The sequence below is a fragment of the Neoarius graeffei genome, chromosome 23, assembly GCF_027579695.1.
Source record: "Neoarius graeffei isolate fNeoGra1 chromosome 23, fNeoGra1.pri, whole genome shotgun sequence".
Classification (NCBI taxonomy): Eukaryota; Metazoa; Chordata; class Actinopteri; order Siluriformes; family Ariidae; genus Neoarius; species Neoarius graeffei.
The window spans coordinates 38,087,286-38,105,350 of record NC_083591.1 but is presented as its reverse complement, the minus strand read 5'-3'; the positions used below and the strand labels follow the sequence as shown (position 1 = coordinate 38,105,350).

Here is an 18,065-nt window from a genome sequence, read left to right as displayed (position 1 = left end):
TTTCTCATGTTGATGGATGACTAATTCAGTTTGGTCTGTCACCTCATGTTTTTGTACCTCAGGAAAATCATGGATTACAGCTTGAAAGTTCTGACACACTACGATCAACTCAAAAATGTGCAGTTTAAATGGGAAACATGCTTCAGTTACATTGTTTACTATAATTTCCAGGGGTGCCAATAATAGTGGCACATGTGGCTTTTTTTTGAAAATTATTTCTTGATGAAGGATGTTTTTCTCTGAATAAATTTTTCAGGTAAAAGTTGGATCCCCCCCACCACACACACCACCACCACCATGTGTGAAATGAAACTACTTCCCCAAAAAGTGGATTATTTTTTTTCCTAAACCTTTTTGCTAATCTTTACAAGGGCTGCCAATAATTGTGTGTGAGAGAGAGATACAAACCACTTTTTAGATGAGTAGTGTTGCAGAACACTCTTGGGCAGCAACATTTTTTGGCCTTTTTGAAGTTTAGTTAATTTCAAGTTTAATCTTTAACAGCTAGAATGTTACAATGAGAATTATTGTGTGTACGTTAAACAGGTTACTTGTACTTCTCCACTTTGTATTATGTAGATGTTCCTGAGACTGGTCCCTCAGTGTGTAGCGTGAGCACTGCAGGCGTTTCCTTCCAAAGCTCTTCACGCACTACGACTGCTGCTTCGCACACACTTGCATACCTGCAGCACAGTCCTCCTTGCACTCTGCCTAAACCCCAGCTGAAGAAAATTCACCCACACTTCCAAAGCTCTTCTCACAGTTCCCCTCAAACCTCACCTCAGACCCATCCCAAACCCCAGCCATACCTCCAGTCTCCTCCACCAGCAGAAGCACAAATCAACCCAGAATCCCCTGGGCAGATACAAACCAAAGTGTCCCCTCAGACAATCAACCCCACTCAATCTCATTCCTACACCCCTCCACAGACTAAAATCCCACCTCAGACGCAACCTAAGCCCCGGTACATCATACCAAATCAAGCCCAGCCTTCTCCTGTGGCCCAAGAAGAGTCCGAGACAATGACGTCAATGTCAATCAAGGAGAGGTGAGTGTGTGATTTGTGGTCTCATGCAAGATATTTGTTGTAAGATATTATCCCGACGTGTGTACAGCAGACTTTGGGTTGTGTGGTATAAAATTGTCCCAGGCGTTTGTCATTGGTGCATGCTAGTAGGTTCATTGAACCTATGTCATGAGTGTCTTGCAAAAGTATTCATCCTCCTTCGTGCTTGGCCTGTTTTGTCACATTATAAGCTGGAATTAAAATGGATTTGCACAACATGCCTACCACTTTAAAGGTGCAAATACTTTTTTTATTTATTGTGACACAATAAGATGAAAAAACAAATCTGGAGTGTACATAGGTATTCACCCCCCCCCCCCCCCCCCCCCCAAAAGTCAAAACTTTGTAGAGCCACCTTTTGCTGCAATTACAGCTGCAAGTCTCTTGGGGTATGTCTCTATTAGCTTAGCACATCTAGCCACTGGGATTTCTGCTTTAGCAGTATGTTTAGGGTCATTGTCCTGCTGGAATGTGAACCTTCGTCCCAGTCTCAAACCTCTGGCTAACACAAACAGGTTTTCCTCCAGAACTGCCCTGTATTTAGTGCCATCCTTCTTTCCTTCAATCCTGACCAACTTTCCTGTCCCTGCAGATGAAAAACATCCCCACAGTGTGATACTGCCACCACCATGCTTCACTGTAGAGTGGTGTTCAGGGTGATGGGAGGTGTTGGGTTTGTGCCGCACATGGCATTTTCCCATGATGACCAAAAAGGTCAATTTTAGTCTCATCTGACCAGAGAATCTTCTGTGTGTTTGGGGAGTCTGCCACATGTTAGTTGGCAAACCCCAAACGAATTTTTTAAATTTATTTTTCTTTAAGCAGTGGCTCCCCCCCCCGGCCATTCTTCCATAAAGCCCCACTCTGTGGAGTGTACAGCTTAAAGTGGTCCAATGGTCAGATACTCCCATGTCCACTGTGGATCTTTTCAGCTCCTTCAGTGTTCTCTTTGGTGTCTTTGTTGCATCTCTGATTAATGCCTTCCTTGCCTGGTCTGAGAGTTTTGGTGGGTGGCCTTCTCTGGTCAGGTTTGTAGTGGTGCCATATTCTTTCCATGTTGCTATAATGGATTTAATGGTGCCGTTTGGGATTTATTCAACCCAACCCTGATCTATACTTTTTTCCACAGCTTTGTCGCTGACCTGTTTGGAGGCTCCTTGGTTGCTTGTTGCTTGCTTAGTAGTGTTACAGAGTCGGGGTCCTTCCAGAACAGGTTGATTTTATAGACATCATGTGACACTTTGATTGCGTACAGTTGGATCTTAATCAACTAATGATGTGACTTATGAAGTGAAATTGGTTGGACCAGCTCTTATTTAGGGGTTTCATATGAAAGGAGGTGAATACCTATGCATGCTCCAGATTTGTTTTTTCATCTTGTTGTTTGTGTCACAATAAAACAACAATTTGCACCTTTTTAAAGTGTTGGACATGTTGTGTAAAACAAATGGTGCGAACCCTCCAAAAATCCATTTTAATTCCGGCTTGTAATGCAACAAAACAGGACAAACACCCACGGGGATGAATACTTTTGCAAGACACTGTAGATGGTTGTCACTATTTGGAGCTATATTTGTTTAGTGTTCCAAATATCCGTATCTGTATTTATTCAAGTTTAAGCTCAAAGTGGATGTGATTCTAAACCAGACAAAGGTGGTGGTGGATGTTTTGTCTACTACTATGCCCTTGGGAACACTGGGGGGGAGGTGAATTCTGAATTCTGAGGTTCCTTTTTCCTCATGTAAAGTGACGTTGGGATTGTGAAAGGTACTATATAAATGTGACATTATTATTCCTCGACTTCAGCTACATCACTTGTGTCAATTGGTCTCAACTAGACATGTGTATGGGACGGTTTTCAAATCTTATTTATGCAGTTAATTTTTGTACCTTTTTGTGCAATATTTTACTTTTTAACAAATTTTGCTGGTTCTGGTTTCCAAAATGTACAGTAGTAGCCAGGGCCGGAGTGGGCCCTGTTTTCAGTCCGGGAGTTTAATTCACATTCAGGCCTCTTTGAAATGGAGGAGGAATTTGAGTACATTAAAAAAGATAAAACAAATAACTGTTCTTTCACAATGCTTTTTATTTGGTTTAAATTCAGGTAAACTTCACTTCACTTCACTTTAACAATATAGGTTCTCGCGTGCATTTGAACCAATGCTTGTGCATTACATGCCGCATACGCCTCGAAAATAATGGCAAATCAACAATGCTGGGTACTCAGCAACCGGCAGATAAAGCGTGAGGGCGCATTAGGCAACTCAAAAAAGGTTAAATGAAATGTAGGCTAAAGCAAGTGTTCGATTCTGCTTAGAATATTGGCATATGCATACACCTTTTCTAAGTTATATATTTAACAACAATTATTTAACATCAAATATGACTTCTAGGCCTATGTGTTCATAACCACAATGCGCGCACGCCTGTGGAAATGCACGGTGTGACAGCGAGATGAAATAGGCTGGATGAGGAAATAACGTGCAACAGCACATTTGGGACCTGTTCATCTAAAATTGTTAATAACTGGGATGTAAAGCAATGTCCGGTTCTTCTTAGAATTAAGACGTACACCACATCTATACCGTGTAAATTGCGAGATTTCACATGACATCAAAAAGCTGAATTGACATCGCAAACTATCGACACATTATAGGCCTAGCATAGACTGATAAAATCGACAAACAGGGTTATCATACTCCATATCTTTCGTAACCTACCAGCTGGTCTTGAGAACATATTTGTCAATTTGGCACATTTTGCTGCCACCTCCTTCCTTTTTTTAAGCTTCGCCCTTTCGCTTCCACCTGGCCTCTTTCTGCCCTCCATCACTGACGTGCGCTGTTTCGCGCCAATGTTGTTTAAGTTCCCCGCAATACAGAGGAGGAGTCTTGGACCAAACCAACTGCAATAGAGGGGAGGGGAGAATTTCCTTATTTGGTAGCGCCTATTTAATCTGCTGCGATGCTGTCGGCGTCTGGGCTGCCATGTGAAAATGCAGAGTGCAGTTGAATTGATGATTAATGCAAGAATAAGATCAGTGACCAAAATTAGTGAAAATTTATTTTCCCCATGCTCCAAGCAGGCCACCATTGATGGTTTGGGCCGGGGATGGTCCCGGCTAAATATAGGGCCACCCCGGCATTGGTAGTAGCCTAATTTGAAGCACCACAGCCCTGTTGAGTTCTGCAGGCTATTGGTCTTCTAGTCTCAACCAGATACCCTGTTGAATGTTTTGGGCAAGCAATTTAAAAAAATACGAATAGTATGCCTCTGATTTGTAGCTATAATTTCCACACTTCCTTTCTTACCTCATCTATTTTACCTCTCGTATACTAAAGGGGATCATTTCATACATAACTGTGTTGCTCTTGGATGTTTCCGTCTAGGCAGTGCAAAAATGTGTGTCACAGTTGTTTTAAGGGTGGCCTCACACCATGGGACCCTTTTGAAGACTATTGGCTGTCCAATATCCCATTGTACTAGCCGTGTTCTTTGCTTTTGTGTATACATGACCTAACCTGCCAGAAGTGGGTGTACCTTAAATAGTCAAATCCAGTAGATGTCTGGACCTTTTGATGATGTAGTATTTTGTCTATAAACATAACTAAAATGAAATCGTATTTGGGAAATCAGACCAAAGTGGGGAATGGCCTTGAGAAACAGTGGTTTGTTCTTGTTGCTAAAGTGTAGAGCACCTGGCCATGGAAATGGCTGTGAATGCAGCATATATCAAGGGCAGCAGTGCTGTTCTCCTTGCGTCCTGTTTGATGAATGAATGTGGGTCAGTCCTCCTCTCCTTCAGTGAGCTACACAGAGGTTGCTATTTTAGAATGTGCTGTTCCTCTGGCTGCCCTTCTTTTATGGTTGGGAAGAAACTGGAAGCTAGAATCAAGAGGTTGCAGGGAGAGAATGAAAGAAATGGGTATCACGAAGCAGAAAACATGATCCAAATTACCGAATAGTTATTTTGCCTTCAAAATGCATCCAGTGACGTACGTTTATAAGGCGCTATGAGTGCGATGGCATTTCTTTCCCCAGGTTAGCCTTGTTGAAAAAGAGTGGGGAGGAGGATTGGAAGAACAGGATGAACAAGAAGCAGGAAGTTGTGCAGGAAGTGGCATCAATGAGCAGCCAAATATGGGAGGATCAAGGCTTCAAGAAGAAGGTAAGTGACTGAGGAATTGTTTTAAGACCTGGGGTCTTGGATTTATGAATAAATGTGTATACATAGTTTATATATACTACAAATAATTCAGCAACGTCACACGAACAAGGGGGCTGTTGTACTGAATATGTGCGACTGTGATTTCAGCGTAGGCAGTCACAGCCATGACGATATTTAGTACAACAGCACAATTGTGAGTGATATTACTTTTTATACAATCATTCTGCTAATAAGAATTTATGAAGTAATTGACATTTCAGACACAATATGGCTAAATATTGATGATCCTGCAATCCTGTTCAACAACTCGTAGGTAAGAACGGAGCAGAAACTGGCAACAGTAACGGATAAAAGTAAAAGTCCGTAATTTAGCAACGAGTAACAAATATTCTTGATTAACATGCTTTCATTTTTCATTGTAAATGTATTTAAATAAATTAATAATGAAGTACCATGTATAATACTGATTCACATTAACGACTGAAGAACGATCGTGAAACTCATTAGTAAACTCATTTCCACAGTAGTTAAAATTCTTGCAAACAAATTGAACAGTAAGTGTTACCATATATATATTTTTCTTCCCCATCTGTCAATAGAAATAGTGGCAAGAAAAAGTGAGCCCACTGGAACTATTGTACCTGCATTTACAGGGGTGTAGCTGGGGGGGTCCTGGGGTGCCTGTGACACCCCCCTTTGTCAGACCATACATTTTTTCAATAGCCTCATAAGAATATTAGAAAAGCGCCCACTGCAATTTTTCTAACTTTTTTTTTTAAACTAAATTGTCACCTAGGGCGGCACGGTGGTGTAGTGGTTAGCACTGTCGCCTCACAGCAAGAAGGTCCGGGTTCGAGCCCCGTGGCCAGCGAGGGCCTTTCTGTGCGGAGTTTGCATGTTCTCCCCGTGTCCATGTGGGTTTCCTCCGGGTGCTCCGGTTTCCCCCACAGTCCAAAGACATGCAGGTTAGGTTAACCGGTGACTCTAAATTGACCATAGGTGTGAATGTGAGTGTGAATGGTTGTCTGTGTCGGCCCTGTGATGACCTGGCGACTTGTCCAGGGTGTACCCCGCCTTTCGCCCGTAGTCAGCTGGGATAGGCTCCAGCTTGCCAGCGACCCTGTAGAACAGGATAAAGCGGCTAGAGATAATGAGATGAAATTGTCACCTCAGCTTCATTAGGGTTTCTATAACCTTGTATGGACTTCCTGTGGTTTGGCCGCGAAAACCCGGTTCTGCGCAAGCGCAACACGATCGCACTAGAAAGCATGGCCAAGCTGCCAGTGTAGCTGCAGTCTTTTTAGTCGCGAATTACAAGTATTTTCTCGTGTTAATAATTCGCCATGTCAAAACAAGCATAACTTTTCTCCTCCTCCTTTCGATGTGAAGAGAGGTAAGCAATTTATTATATATATTTTTTTCCATCCAAGTTGCATTTTGTGGCTTCGAAGCTAAGTTTTAGTGCCGTTTCTAGAATACATCAAGAAAACATGGAAGAAACAGCAATAATGGAAGAGCTGGTTTCTAAGCTACCTAAAACTAGCAATGGTACAGTAATTATTTTTTTTGTTACATAATGTACTCAGGCTGCCAGTCAGTGTGACACCCCCACCCCCCCACCCCGAAAAATCCTAGCTACGCCCCTGATTTATGTATAAATTTATCTTGGATGTAGATCATCCCATACTTTAAGTTACAATAATGACCAAACATACCCTTAACACACATTATTGCTTTGTTCTTTTCTATATTGAATACATCATTCAAATGTTCAGCGTATGTTGGAAAAAGTATATGAGATGTGGATTAGCGCTACTCTGAATCGCAAACATATTTTCAATTTGCTATTCACAAGAAGCATCTGTTGGTATGAATCATGCCTCGCTAAAGAGAGATCTCGGAAGACCCAAGATCAAGAATTGGCGATTTTGCATAAAGATGGGAAGGCTTACAAAATAATCTGAGTTTAAATATTCACCAGTCCACAGTTAGACAAACGAGACCATTTAGTACTGTGGCTAGTCTCCCTGGAAGTCGGTTCCCAGCCAAGATTACTCCAAAGGTTCAACGGTGAAACCTGAATGACATAAAGAACTGTAGAGTAACAGCTAAAGGCTTGAAGGAATCTTAGGAACTGGTTAATATCTCTGTTCATGAGTCTACCATATGCAAAACATTGAACAGGCAGGGTGTTCATGGCAGGACACCATGGAGGAGGCTGCTGCATGCCTGAGGTTTGCCAAAGATCACAGTGACGCTCCACAACACTACAGGGAAAAATGTTTTGTGACCTGATAAAAGTTTGAATTTTTCAGGAAGCACATGCAGTACTACGTATGGTGTAAATGCAGCACATGAAAACTTCCCAACGGTAAAGTATGGTGGAGGGAATGTCATGATTTGGGGCCTGGACGGCTTGCCATCAAAGAGAAAATGAATTTCCTCCTACAGGATGTCGGGGTGACGGTCTGTCTGCCAGCTGAAACACAGTCGAACTTTGTTGATACAGCAGGACAGTGACCCCAAACATCGAAGTAAATCTCAAGGAAAAAAAAAATGGAGTGGCCCAGTCAGAACCAAGACCTTAACCCAATCGAGAGACGTTCACACGACATCTTAAGAATATGGCTGAGCTGAAGCAGTTCTGTAAGGAGGAATCATCCAGAATTCCTCTTGAATGTTGTGCAGGCCTGATCTGCAGTGACCAGAAGCACGTCTTTAAGGTTATTGCTGCCAAAGGAGGTTCCACCGGTTATTAAATCCAAGGGGTTCACTTACTTTTTTACCAGCACTGTGAATGTTTAATGGGCGTGTTCGATAAAGACATGAAAGGTAATTGTGTTAGTAGTTAAAACAGGGTGTTTGTTCATTATTGTAACCAAGATGATCCAACCATAGTTTAAGATAAATTTGTATATACTGTAAATGGCAGGTAATTCCAAATTATTCACTTGCTTTTTTTTTTCTCTTGCCACTGTAATTCCTAAAGAAGCCGTAGCTTTTTTGATACTGACAGCCTGTATTTCATTCCAGTGTAACATACTGTATTAGTAGAATTAAATTTTATGTATTGACAGAAGTGGAGTGATGCAGTGAAACGTCCCAGTGTTGTAATAAATAGCAACCAGTCAAATTAGTGGACCAGAATTCAGTGTCGTATAAACGCCCATATTTTAATGCATATTGGTGACGCTTACACACAGAATTAGAATAAGGTCTAGACATGCTTTGATAAATGAGACCCCTGGCACTGAAATGGTTTAATGCCGTACTAAATGTGGTGTTGAGCAAAACAACTACAGTACAAAGCTCTGAAACTTCAGCATGGGGTTTTTTGCTAGGTTAATTTTAAACATAGCCTTGGGTCCTGACGACGTGTTTCGCTTGGGTTAAGACCACTGCTTCAGTTGTGTCCAAAGCCCAGCTACCCAGCTAAACACACTTTTGTTTTTGGGCCGGTCATACATATAAGCAAAAATAACTTGGGTTTTTTTGGATGACTTTTGTTACCAGGGCTATTCTGATGAGTAGAAGTGTTTGTTAGGCATATTGTGTGATTTGTATGGTATGGACTCTATGATGTCGTGGGTGCATTTGTAACAAAAACCAACCTGTGCCTTATACACACACCCATTACTTGTGTGTTATAGGAAGAAAGGGCTGTTATTGAGGAGTTTGCCTCATCTGAGCAGGTTTGGGTAAGAGTTAATCACACATACTGCATTAACAGCTTTAGCTTTTGCAGATTAGATATTTTACCTGCACTGATTCCTGGTTTGCACTACAAGGTGACTAGCTGGGGCTTGAGTACCTTTTGGAGCTTTGTTGCAACTTTGACTTGCTTGTATTCATCTCTTTTCTCGAAAACTATTTGCCTTGGACTTTGCTTTGCTTTCTTCTGTTACAAGTTTGCCATAATATACTCCTGTTCTATCAGTTATTTTATCTTGCATTGCCCATTTGGAATTATTTTCTCATCTCTTTCCCTCTGGGTACTTTTCTTTCCCCCTCCCGCCACATCATCTCCTTGCCTATAGGAGCCTGTTTTTGCTTCCACCTATTCCCCTCCTCCTTTTCATTCCACCCAAAAATGTCAACCTGTAGACCATGGATGCCAGGTAAGTGTGGCCCCTTGCACTCAGCAATTTATTTTGCAATCATCTTGTGTTCTCCATGGCTGTGGTCGTTCCAGAGCAAACATGTTCTTAGTGTCTGAACGTCCTTATAAACACTCGTGTTGGATAACGGATGCGCCACTTGTATTTAGGGTTTTCACGATTAATCAAGACCTACACGAACTGCTACAGTTAAACAAAACCATATTAAAGCTGCAGCGCGTTGGCTATTTTAGCTAAAAATAACAATCACCCTCAAGTCTGTGCTGACCCTGAGCTGCTGAGTGTCACTCTGGAAATCCTGTACTTCAGAGTAATTCCAGCTCAGAGCGGTCAGATTTGTGTTGGTGGGAAATGTCAAACACAAACATTGTACACCAGCTTAGATACGTCCCTCATTATACCTGGGGGAAGCCCAGTGCAATTTAATCCAGATTTTGGAAATTATAACTAGGCGTCTTTGCCCTTCAACTGTCTGAGACAGTGTGTGTAAATAACTGGCCAACTTGCTACAATTGACTGTGACAGATTATGGCATGGCGGCACGGTGGTGTAGTGGTTAGCACTGTCGCCTCACAGCAAGAAGGTCCTGGGTTCGAGCCCCGGGGCCGGCGAGGGCCTTTCTGTGTGGAGTTTGCATGTTCTCCCCGTGTCCGCGTGGGTTTCCTCCGGGTGCTCCGGTTTCCCCCACAGTCCAAAGACATGCAGGTTAGGTTAACTGGTGACTCTAAATTGACCGTAGGTGTGAATGTGAGTGTGAATGGTTGTCTGTGTCTATGTGTCAGCCCTGTGATGACCTGGCGACTTGTCCAGGGTGTACCCCGCCTTTCACCCGTAGTCAGCTGGGATAGGCTCCAGCTTGCCTGCGACCCTGTAGAAGGATAAAGCGGCTAGAGATAATGAGATGAGAATGAGATGAGATTATGGCATTAGTGATTTCACATGGCTCTTCGAGATCATAATAAAAGCACAAAACAGCCAATGTTAACGAGATAGCTAAAAGATAAACTCTTGTTAGAAACCTGCTTCCAACATGCAATCTCACTTGTCCATTTGATGATATGGATGGCATGTTTTGACAGAGTGGCTTGGCCAGTTGTTGTGAAAGTCTGCACTGCTTTGTGGCAGCATATCTGATGACTGCACCACATTTACGATTTCTAAATCCTGTTTGTGTTCTATGTAATCAGAGGCTGGGAGAAAGAGCTGAGGGCCAGATGTCCATTGAGGAGCGGAAGCAGATGATCTCTACACGGGAGGAGGCATGGCAAAGCACTGGAAAGGGTGTGGCAAACGACTCTGGCCAGTATACCGTGGCTGCTCGGATGGTGAAGAAAGGTCGGGAAACCTAAATGCATGCAAGCATGCGTTACGTTTCACAGTACATTTAATGCGGATTTGGTGTTTATCCATTTTTTTTTCCTATTACAATGAAAACGAGCACAACTGTGCATATCGGGTCTCATTTATCAATCTTAATGGTGCTTTTGTAGGTCAGGGAATGCGCATTTCTTCATAGCCACATTATAAATGCCAATCATATGTACAACCCCGATTCCAAAAAAGTTGGGACAAGGTACAAATTGCAAATAAAAACGGAATGCAATGATGTGGAAGTTTCAAAATTCCATATTTTATTCAGAATAGAACATAGATGGCATATCAAATGTTTAAACTGAGAAAATGTATCATTTAAAGAGAAAAATTAGGTGATTTTAAATTTCATGACAACAACACATCTCAAAAAAGTTGGGACAAGGCCATGTTTACCACTGTGAGACATCCCCTTTTCTCTTTACAACAGTCTGTAAACGTCTGGGGACTGAGGAGACAAGTTGCTCAAGTTTAGGGATAGGAATGTTAACCCATTCTTGTCTAATGTAGGATTCTAGTTGCTCAACTGTCTTAGGTCTCTTTTGCCGTTTCTTCCGTTTTATGATGCGCCAAATGTTTTCTATGGGTGAAAGATCTGGACTGCAGGCTGGCCAGTTCAGTACCCGGACCCTTCTTCTACGCAGCCATGATGCTGTAATTGATGCAGTATGTGGTTTGGCATTGTCATGTTGGAAAATGCAAGGTCTTCCCTGAAAGAGACGTCGTCTGGATGGGAGCATATGTTGCTCTAGAACCTGGATATACCTTTCAGCATTGATGGTGTCTTTCCAGATGTGTAAGCTGCCCATGCCACACGCACTAATGCAACCCCATACCATCAGAGATGCAGGCTTCTGAACTGAGCGCTGATAACAACTTGGGTCGTCCTTCTCCTCTTTAGTCCGAATGACATGGCGTCCCTGATTTCCATAAAGAACTTCAAATTTTGATTCGTCTGACCACAGAACAGTTTTCCACTTTGCCACAGTCCATTTTAAATGAGCCTTGGCCCAGAGAAGACGTCTGCGCTTCTGGATCATGTTTAGATACGGCTTCTTCTTTGAACTATAGAGTTTTAGCTGGCAACGGCGGATGGCACGGTGAATTGTGTTCACAGATAATGTTCTCTGGAAATATTCCTGAGCCCATTTTGTGATTTCCAATACAGAAGCATGCCTGTATGTGATGCAGTGCCGTCTAAGGGCCCGAAGATCATGGGCACCCAGTATGGTTTTCCGGCCTTGACCCTTACACACAGAGATTCTTCCAGATTCTCTGAATCTTTTGATGATATTATGCACTGTAGATGATGATATGTTCAAACTCTTTGCAATTTTACACTGTCGAACTCCTTTCTGATATTGCTCCACTATTTGTCGGCGCAGAATTAGGGTGATTGGTGATCCTCTTCCCATCTTTACTTCTGAGAGCCGCTGCCACTCCAAGATGCTCTTTTTATACCCAGTCATGTTAATGACCTATTGCCAACTGACCTAATGAGTTGCAATTTGGTCCTCCAGCTGTTCCTTTTTTGTACCTTTAACTTTTCCAGCCTCTTATTGCCCCTGTCCCAACTTTTTTGAGATGTGTTGCTGTCATGAAATTTCAAATGAGCCAATATTTGGCATGAAATTTCAAAATGTCTCACTTTCGACATTTGATATGTTGTCAATGTTCTATTGTGAATACAATATCAGTTTTTGAGATTTGTAAATTATTGCATTCCGTTTTTATTTACAATTTGTGCTTTGTCCCAACTTTTTTGGAATCGGAGTTGTAAATTACCACATGCTTTCATGGCATAGCCAACATTTCACAGAACTGGAAAAGACAAAATGATGTCTAAACAGTGAAAGTGCCTCCTAAGCACAGCATGCACTAAATTTTCCAGTAATGTAGCTTAGCAACTGCAGGGCCTTGACTAATAAGTTTCTTCTTTTATAGTGTGCCATTTCTTTTATGCAAATTGAATGGCTAGTATTGTTTGTTTTATTTTATTTTATTCATGGACTTGTGTGTAGTAGAAACCAAATTAAACCTGTCAGTAAAGTCCATACATAAATTTGTAGAAAATCATGACAATTATACTTGAAGCTTTTTGCCCAGCACTTATAGGATGGAAACCTATTTTTCTGAAATTGGATTTTCATTAATACCAAATTTTGATGTAAATGCTCTAAATACCATTTACAATACAAAAGTATGCAATGCTTGGATAAAATGGCGTGCATCATGGACATGTAGCAGATAAAAACAATATACAACCCCAAATCAGAAAAAGTTGGGACTGTATGGAAAATGTAAATTAAAAAAAAAAAAAAGTGATTTTCTAAATTTACTTTGATGCATTTCATTGCAGACAGTGGGAACCCAATGTATTTTGTTTGGTCAACTTCATTTTATTTGTTAATATATATCCATTCCTGTGTTTCAGGCCTGCAGTACGTTCCACAAAAAAGCTGGGACGGGGCAATTTGGGGTTAGAAATGAGGTAAAACAATTAAATGTGATTTGAGACCGGTGATGCCAATGGGTGATTGCATACATGTCAACCTTTAGTTACCCATGCCTTTACAAAATGTGTACTTTTCCCTTCCATACACCCATGAGCCCTTAGACACAAGAAAAAAATTCCAATATATAATCCAAAGCACCGATTGTTTTATTCCACGTTATACCCTCCTGTTGTAATAGGCATATTTATCACACTGCATCAAGTTAAAGGGATCAAATAAGCATGTACTGAATAAAAAGAAATTTTAGATCCCAGAGAAAAAAGAATTAAAAAGGACTATATGTACAGTCAAGTAAACAATTAGTGACTGACTGAGCTATAAACTTAATTATTTAATGTACATTGTATCAGTAATACCAGAATTATTGATGTAAATTTTTCAAATAAAATGTATTAATATTAAATAGTTCATAAAAATTACACAATTTTATTTGACAAGTGTTGACATCACGTCCAATGTTAAATTCCACCAAAGAAAATTACTTGAAATATAACAGCAGTACTAAGTAGGTATGTTAATTAAAATAGGTTGCATGTAATAAATTATATATAATCATGTCAAATAGTAAATGAAGGTTAGTAAAAGTTCCATTTGAGGAAAAAAAAGTGTTGACACCACAAGCAGTGTTGGATCCAACTAAAGATGACTGAACCACATCAAGTATATTATGTAAACAAGGATAAGTGAAAATATTAATAAATTAAGTTAAATTGAAAATCTTCCCAGTAATTTATAACAAGAATTTAAAGCTCATTCCTTTTTGGAGTGTTCTTTGTTGTACAAAGATGTTGCAGATTTGCATGGAATAAAGTTTTCCGTCGTGTGACGGATTTCCGTCAACTGAACTCTCCCGAGGCCAAATGTGAGGTCGGTGCTGATCCGAGGAGAATTAAAATGACGGGTGGTTGGGTAGAGATTGGGTTATAACACTGATGTGTTGCAACACCATCAACTCTCAGCAGGGTTTATTTAACTTTTTTGTTTTTGAGCCATGCTTTGTGTCGTTCATTTCCTGTGTTTGATCATGTTTAAACGTTCGCTGTCTACGGTGCGGCATTAAAAAAAACCATGCGCTGTCAAAATTGGCAAAATACATTCCCATGTGCTTGGCGTGCTTGTGTCTGACCATTTCTGTTTTGTATTAAATTAAATCTTGCCAAAATGACTTGGTTCAAACTTGGACATATAGAAATAGAGCATGTTAAAAAAAAAAAACGAAAAAATAAACCCCGGAAAGCCCGCTCCTCTGCTTCAGCCAGACTTGAAGACCCGACGGTGCAATGCTTGCAGACTGTCAGAAGTAATTAGACCTAAATTTATAGCTAACAAATCAGCAGACGCCCCAACAATTATTATTTTTGTTAGGCCAATGTGTAAGGTATGTTAGAACCGTGCCTTATAGCCTACGTTAAAGGACGTTTGAGGAGTTGGAGGCTGCGAGCGCAATGATGTTCCGACATGCGCCAAACTTTATTCCCTGAAAATCATACACCAGCGTTCAATGCCCCAAACAGTCAAAATGTCTAGAAGACTACGGTTAAATAATAATCATAGCCTACTAAGTTAAATTACGTCAAAACATCTGTTTCTGGCCTACGAAATGATGGAGGAAAATGAGAATGAACGCAAAGTAGATAGCAGCTGACTTCACGCTATCTTTTAGGGAACTTAGCACTCGTGTTGGCCACAATATTTCTCTTAATAAAATCTTGAATTGTTTTTGAAGTCGTATTCAACACAAAGTAAGGTCAAACCCCAATTTTAATTTAAGTGAAGATCCAAACTTTTTTCTATATTGACGTCGAGCACAGAGGAGCATGTCATTCTGCTTTCGGTTTCGGCAGCTTGGATGCGCTTTACATGAAAGAAGGCACTGATGTGTCTGCCATCGATAAAGGTGTAAAAAAACAAGTGGAGGTGGGCTTGGCTGTACGAAATAGGTGAAAACGGAAAGCCATTTAGTTCACGGTGCAAAAAACTAAACATTCCAGGCGCTTGCATTTGTGTAGTTTGCCACGAAAAAATAATATACGGAAGCAATGGAAAGAAAGTGCTGTCGCGCCATCAACTGGAAGCCAGCCACAAGGCCAATGTAAGGGGTCTTCAGCACACCTCTTCTTTACCAGGAGCAAGTCTCACCTCAACGGAGGTCAGTCCATCTATGGCTGATCGTGTCTGTGCACAGAAAATACGTGTCTGTGCTTTTATCTCAAAAACGAGCAATGGTGAAGAATCACTCAACAATAAATTGAATACGAGTGATTCCACGCTTATGGGTACTGAAATGGGGACATGAACTTATTCACCTAAAACCATTTCTTTTTTTACCATCAGGTCACAAAACATGTAATCTTTAATGAATGATATGTTAAAAGATAACTTTAATTTTCTGAGATGTAATAAAAACATATTTATATGCCAAAGTCAGAACGTAACAGAAGTGTTGTGGACATATAGATTCTCAATTTTAACAATGTAGAATTACTTTTTGAAACATAGGAAGGTGATGTTTTAGCAAATGTAATTAATAAACATGTGTAGTAGAATAAACATACACATTCTTTCAATAAGATTAACATGGTATATAGCTAGATTGTAATTTGTAACAGACGCGAGATGGACAAGCGTAACAGAAGTAATGTAACAGACATCATTTTGGAACTCATAGGCTTGACTTTGGCATATAAATATGTTTTTATTACATCTCAGAAAATTAAAGTTATCTTTTAACATATCATTCATTAAAGATTACATGTTTTGTGACCTGATGGTAAAAAAAGAAATGGTTTTAGGTGAATAAGTTCATGTCCCCATTTCAGTACCCATAAGCGTGGAATCACTCATATATTAATCCATTAATTAATTGATGATAAAGTTATCAGTTCTAAGTTAAACATTCTCAGAATTTCATCGAAATCCACCCATAACCCCCCCCCCTGTAGAATTTCATTGAAATCCACCCATAAATCCCCCCCCCGTAAATTTTCAGTCAGATAATTTTTTTTTTCTTTAATCCATGGATTTGGCACTAGCTATAATATCACTGCTTGGGTAGCAGTTGTAGCTCCTCATCACAGTTCATTTTAATTTGCAGACATGCAGTTAATGTGTCTGCAGCTGTATTTTTTTCTGTCCTCAGGATGAATTTTCCTAACCAATGAAAAAGCCCTCTCACTACCTGCATTGCTCTGTGGGAGGCACAGCAAAGCAGTAAAAAGTAGTTTCAGCATTGGAAACCTGGCAACACCCAGAGCAGTTTTTACATCCAAGACCTTTCCCCAATATACATCTATTATTTTCCTGGTCAATAAAAGAAAATCAGAGCACGGCAAACATGTAGATGGTGTTAAATTGCTTCCATCCCCTACTACACATTTTGGAGACAGGTTCCCAACGGTCGTTACCACCATTACTCTTCATTCAATACTTTTCCAGTTTACTGACGACTGATGGTAGTAACGGGTGTTGGTCATCTGTGTCTACATATAATGTCTATCAGCAATTAAAATGTTTAGGGAAGCGAAACCAGAAATCGCCGAGTAACTACAGTTGTCGTTGTATAAACGGCGACTCCCAGTATCGCCTCCCTAAATTATCATCATAATGGAGGAAGCTTTCCTACATGCAAACAGTAAAAACTTAAAATAAATAAATAAACACACAAATGCTTACCTGCGCAGTCTTTGAATTGGGAAACATTTTTTTTTTCATGCTAGCTGCGAAAAATGGTCTGCTACAGTCGGGGGGATGTTGTGTTCCATGAGAAATTGGCAGAACATAACTTCTGCAGCCATCACAGAAGTCTGGGCAGTCCGAGCCAGTGTACTTTAAATGACTGAGAAAACCACGTGCAACGAGAACCACATAAATCGAAAATAGTTCCGTTTCATCGTGCATGTGTGTTTTTGAAAAAATAAATGGTGGATGCCAAGAGAATTTTCTTGGAGTACCGGAAAAAATCTCTGATACAAAACGTAATTTTCATCTCTTCTCATCTCATTATCTGTAGCCGCTTTATCCTGTTCTACAGGGTCGCAGGCAAGCTGGAGCCTATCCCAGCTGACTACGGGCGAAAGGCGGGGTACACCCTGGACAAGTCGCCAGGTCATCACAGGGCTGACACATAGACACAGACAACCATTCACACTCACATTCACACCTACGGTCAATTTAGAGTCACCAGTTAACCTAACCTGCATGTCTTTGGACTGTGGGGGAAACCGGAGCACCCGGAGGAAACCCACGCGGACACGGGGAGAACATGCAAACTCTGCACAGAAAGGCCCTCGCCGGCCACAGGGCTCGAATCTGAACCTTCTTGCTGTGAGGCAACAGCGCTAACCACTACACCACCATGCCGCCCATAAAACGTAATTTTCCCGTATGAAAATCAGTGTACAGTGTATTAGCCAAAAAATTTAATTTTTTCCGTACAAAATACGGGGAAACCGTATAACTTGATATGCATGTGATTTTTGTAATCATGATTTGGTACAGAGGTAGTATCCAGGAAAGGCCTAGTCTTTGAGGAGCAAAGCTGGGCTGAGGATCTCCAGTTTGTGGTATGAGGAAAATAATTGAAATGTTTAAAAACAGTATTCCTCAAAGAAAGATGGGAAGGGATTTGGATATTTCACCCTCTATGGTGTATATATCATTAAACAGTTCAAGGAATCTGGAGGAATTTGTGTGTAAAGGGCAAGGGCGCAAGCCTAAGCTGAGCACCCATGATCTCAGATGGCACTGCATCAAGAAGAGTCATTCATCTAGAGCTGATATGACCACATGGGCTCGGGATTACTTTGGCAAACTTTTGTCAAGCACTA

General features: G+C 40.8%; 1 protein-coding gene across 10 annotated transcripts in view; it reads left to right on the top strand.

Moving 5' to 3' along the window:
* Positions 1–18,065, top strand: part of svilb (supervillin b) — a 138,221-nt gene that overhangs the window by 61,697 nt on the left and 58,459 nt on the right. For 9 of the 10 annotated variants that reach the window (XM_060906130.1, XM_060906127.1, XM_060906126.1 and 6 more), the window contains 5 exons: positions 580–1,048; positions 5,108–5,234; positions 8,885–8,932; positions 9,272–9,352; positions 10,540–10,687. In XM_060906130.1, coding sequence (XP_060762113.1) covers positions 580–1,048; positions 5,108–5,234; positions 8,885–8,932; positions 9,272–9,352; positions 10,540–10,687 — 873 coding nt within the window. The remainder of the gene's footprint in view (positions 1–579; positions 1,049–5,107; positions 5,235–8,884; positions 8,933–9,271; positions 9,353–10,539; positions 10,688–18,065) is intronic. The other variant, XM_060906125.1, reaches the window with a different exon arrangement.